Source organism: Montipora capricornis, chromosome 9 (assembly GCF_036669925.1).
Source record: "Montipora capricornis isolate CH-2021 chromosome 9, ASM3666992v2, whole genome shotgun sequence".
Classification (NCBI taxonomy): Eukaryota; Metazoa; Cnidaria; class Anthozoa; order Scleractinia; family Acroporidae; genus Montipora; species Montipora capricornis.
The window spans coordinates 38701016-38706015 of NC_090891.1; the positions used below are offsets into that span (position 1 = coordinate 38701016).

The 5000-nt window shown below is 40.0% G+C and overlaps 1 protein-coding gene and 1 pseudogene across 1 annotated transcript in view; one reads left to right on the forward strand and one right to left on the reverse strand.

Moving 5' to 3' along the window:
* Positions 1-372: 372 nt before the first annotated feature.
* On the reverse strand, positions 373-3711 carry LOC138017570 (ryncolin-2-like; annotated as a pseudogene).
* Positions 3712-4859: 1148 nt separating this feature from the next.
* Positions 4860-5000, forward strand: part of LOC138015102 (mitochondrial disaggregase-like) — a 3441-nt gene continuing 3300 nt past the window's right edge. Inside the window, exon 1 of the mRNA XM_068862021.1 lies at positions 4860-5000. This exon is cut by the window's right edge and continues 16 nt beyond it. Coding sequence (XP_068718122.1) covers positions 4926-5000 — 75 coding nt within the window. The 5' untranslated portion in view covers positions 4860-4925.

Consider the following 5000-nt stretch of genomic DNA (forward strand, 5'->3'; position numbering starts at 1 on the left):
AATTGTTGAGAGAAGGCAATTTACTTTTCTTTCTTGAAAAATAAAAGGGTAAAAACTACCATGCAGACAAGGAAAGAAGAAGAACATTTATCATTGGTCATCATTAGCGAACCTTATTGAAGCATTCCCAGCTTACTGGTTCTGTGAAACTAAGCAAGTATTGATATATCTAAATCTACCGGATGATAACATGCGCGGTATGCTACTAATATGTAATCGCGAGAATTTTTTTGTTGTGAAACCTATCGAGTGTTTTACACGGTTGTGCGAGTTAAGCAGTTCGATTCATTGATGACCAATAAGATCCATCCCCTGTTTAGCAATTGATATATATAGTAACGGGCATGTCACGGATACAAATGACACAGAGGCTTAAAAGTTCTGTGGTCGTATTTTCATCTCAGACCGCTTGACAGAGTAGTTACTATTTTTCCAATGATACCAGGTCATTCCACTTGCAATCGGTCTTGCCATTAAGATACAGACCATTCAGGTTGGCGTAGTGACATTTCTCGAACCACCAGCCACTTTTGTAGCCTGACGCACAGTTGCCAGCTAAATAGTCATCATTATCGCGATCCTTGGTGCTAAACGCATGGCCGCGGTGAACGCCAAGGGAATCACCTGCAGTGCCTGAATGAAAAGAAAAAAAAAAAAAGAAAAAACAATTAAGCAATCAAAATAAGAAGCAGTTTTAAAAACTTGTTTAAAAATGCTAAAAATTCTTAAGACGCACTTGAGATTGTTTGTTGTCTCTACTTGCCACCGACATGAAATCGATGTAACGTGTTTATCACCACGTGAGTGAAATGATTACCAGGTTTTTTCAGTTTCTTGCTCTGTTCTTTTTTTTTTAGCTAACTCACTGGCTTACATATACAACTTATTCTGTCAGTCAAAGCGAGATAAAATTCTTTGACATCACAGTAGAACTGAGTTCTATCAGTTAGAGACAGACTGCACACCTAGTTGAAATGAGAAAGTGTGTCTATCTTAATTAACAAAGGGTTGTTTATTAAATCACCAGAGTTTGCAAACCTGAATATTTCCCCCCCAACTCAGCTGGTATTTTGCTCGCTCACTTGCCACTGTAACTGAACTGTACTCGGCAAATGCTGTATTTCCATGAATGTCTTCCAAGTCCACGCGAAGCTTGTTGCTGCTGCTTACAGTCAGGCGGTGAATCTTGTCCAGTCCAAGCCAAAACTCTCCGTTTAGATTACCAAAGCCTCGTTTGTAGGGCGTCCCACGCGCGGAAGAAATCTACGGAGCCGTCTTGTCTTTTTTGAAAGACCGTCCATCCTCCGCCGGCAGTTTTGTGATCACAGTACACTTCAAATTCTCCCAGACCATCGGGATCGATTTTTGTACACACCACTTATCTTTTCGCCAGAATTGTAAACATCGGCGCAGTTCTTGTTGACTAAAAATTACATAAGCGGGATGAATTCCTGTTAGATATGTTTTGGTTTCATCGTTATCTCTATCCTCTAAAAAGTTGAATAGACATCACACAGGGAAATACTATACGGAGCTAGCGAATATTTCAAAAGCAATTGATCGTAATTTGATTGATTTTTGCGACGGAACAGATGTGAAAATTCTAACCCGACTGGTGTCTTCGAAGTAAATGTATCTAAAATGTATAACTGCAGACCTTTGTCTTGAGAGCCGCCAGATTCGTTTGCTTTCAGCGCAGTTATTGCTTCTTTGATCTCAGTGTGAGTTGCTGCTCGATCTTCTTACAGCAGTGTGGTCCGGCGTAAAAGTTGTTATTCACGTTGCACTGGGGTTTACTAATACCAGGGCTTTTTGTTGTTTGCACAGAAGTTTTGGCAAATGTCCCAACGAAAATCCCCAGTAAAAAGCAGAGCTAGCTGGAATGCCATTGTGCACTGGTTCTTTCAGGAAAACTCTTCTGTGAAGTGGAAGCAAAAACTGCGGGTATAAAATGATTTCTAAGACTTGAGGTTCAGTTCATTTAGTCTTTCCAAACCAGATTTTTCTTGTCTCCTGCGCTCTATTTTGGGAATGCTGAATTCATCGATTCCTACCAATCAAATAACAACACATTGTAGTGACTCACAGACGAGGCAGTTGACAACTTTCTGCTGACAATAGGAGAGTTCATCAAAATTTTATGAGATTTTTCTAGCAAAAGAACATGGGCACCCAACGAGTAATTATTATTTCGGTAATTGTCTGTTCGGAAGGATGGTGGGTTAACATTTTCAAATATTCGAACTTAAACTTTCGAGGTGTAGTAAGATTTTTTCGACATTTCTTCTGAACAGAGATTTAGCTATTTCAGAAAAGTAATGAAGTGTGAAGAGTGCGAAGAGATGCGTAGAAATTTCGAAACCACATTGAAGAACGTTTAAATTTTGCTAAGCTGAGTAAGAGTGAACTGTGACGCTGGAAGAAAATTTGAAGATTTATAACTTCTATCATTTTGGCCGTAGTTTTTTTGAGAATCATATTAAGGGCAAACGTTCCCTAAAATTTGCGGGAAAAAACGACGACTACTTAATGTAAAGTTTTTTTTTATCAGACCCGTCACGATTTCTTTAACTTCAGGACAAGGCAAAAAAGCCATGAAGGACGTTCTACAGCAACCTGAAATTCCCGTAGAACATCCGAACAGATATATATTTTGAAGGGCTGCTACAAACTCACTAAACGAGCTTTTAAAGCATTGTGGAAACCATTTTAGGTGATTCTGACAACTTTTAAGACAACCGGCCGTTGGTGCCACGAAGAGAAACCCTCGTACGGGATGATGAAATAGTCAATTTGACTTTGCGTTATTCTCATCTTTGATTGATGGTTTTGTGCTTCGGAATAAATTTGTTTATCAGAGATTATTAGAAAAAGTCTCTCGCTCATGGAAAACCTCGAGCTCAGATTTGCTGTTAAGCAAAATCAAAAAAACATATTGATATCTGTCTATTTTATACAGCCATAGTTAGAGCTATAGATCAATTTATAAAACAAGGAAACGAGGCCGCGGGCGCAATTAAATGATTTTTCGTTGGCAAGGAGGAGCCTTACAAGTTTGCCATTGAAGCTTGCCTTCATTGGCCGTTTTTATACTAGAGACGCATAATCCGTCCAGACGAATTATGTGTCTCTCATGTTATCCGTCTAGTGTAAAGACGGGACGAAACTATATGAGACGCATAATTCGTCTTGGACGAACTTGGGCAAACATTTTTCTGCGTCTGTTAAATTCGTCTAGTATAAAGACGGGCACTAGACGCATAATGCGTCTGGAAGAACTTTCCAGTTTAGTGCGTCTTCGAAGACACGATAAAATAGATTCTTCGTCCAGACGCATAATGCGTCTTGTGCCCGTCTTTATACTAGACGAATTTAACGGACGTAGAAAAAATGTTTGCCCAAGTTCGTCCGCGACGAATTATGCGTCTCAAGTATAAAAAAACGGCCATTGGCCGTTTTTATACTAGAGACGCATAATCCGTCCAGACGAATTGTTCGTCTCTCATGTTATCCGTCTAGTGTAAAGACGGGACGAACTATAGGAGACGCATAATTCGTCTTGGACGAACTTGGGCAAACATTTTTTCTGCGTCTGTTAAATTCGTCTAGTATAAAGACGGGCACTAGACGCATAATGCGTCTGGACGAACTTTCCAGTTTTAGTTCGTCTTCGAAGACGCACACTAAAACAGATTCTTCGTCCAGACGCATAATGCGTCTTGTGGCCGTCTTTATACAAGACGAATTTAATAGACGCAGAAAAAATGTTTGCCCAAGTTCGTCCCAGACGAATTATGCGTCTCCAGTATAAAAAACGGCCATTTGCTGTTTCTGGAGAGCTTTGCCGGCCTCGGGAATAGTCAAACACTTGAAAAAGTAATTAACATTTTTAGCCAGAGTGAAGTGTGAAGAAATGTTCAGGTTAGATATTTATCTTCGTTGTCGATCCTCTTTTTTGTGAGGCATGTGTGTAAAGTAAGCTTGGATGTGGTACTGTTTGTATTGCACCGAGCCCTAGTCCATAGACCAGATGCATGGGTTGATAAATTGGACTTGTAATGGACTGCCTAAGTGGTCGAAAACAAAGATCAGTCAAACGATACTAAACACAAACAGCAAACGGCTTACGTCAAGCACAAATCTGCATTACGCCAAAGATGAAAGAAACATGTTTGATTTTGCCTGTTTTCTGTAGATACCAAGCATGACACGTGGTTGTAGAGTGCAATACGGAAGTTGCTATGGAAACAAAGCGATGGAGTGATCTTGTTGAGTATATAAAACAAAAAATCGTATGAACTTGCTCGTGCATTTCGTTATTTATGGTCACTCGTGATGTTTTGAAAGTTCTCAAAAACATCACTCGTGCCCATAAATCACGAATACACGAGCAAGTTCATACGATTTTTTGTTTTTCATACCATTTCCTATACTTATACATTTCCGTAATGCATTTGTTGTGGACTGCATTCAGATTCTTCAAGTGCTTGCCGTGTTTCATGTTCAGCTGGCGTGACCGCTCATCAAAATCCAAGATGTATCCATTGATCGTGCAAAATGGATTAGAGGTTATTTAGGGGCTGCTGCGTATTCCAGTAGTTTAGCGGCGGCGTTAGATTTGCACGTGGTTGCGCCGGGTTCAAGTCGCACCACTATCTCGGTTTTTCCATCAAAAGGTTCTCAACCACTCTTTGTAAACAGCCAATAGTTTTTAGCCACGTCACGTTTCGTTTGATTATTTATTAAGACAACATAAGTATTGTGGTTATTTAGGACGAACCAGGTTTTTGTAGCGCGATTAAACAGAGCCAAAATAAGCCAAGAAAAGAATCAGATATTTTCAACTTAACGGTTTGTTTGCAATTTAGGGTCGTTTGACAGATGGACAAGGTAAAACTATCGTGTGTAAAGACGCCATCTTTGTGATGACGTCAAACCTTGCCAGTGAAGAGATAGCCAATCACGCGTTGGAATTGAGAAGAGAGGCGAAAGAAGCCGCT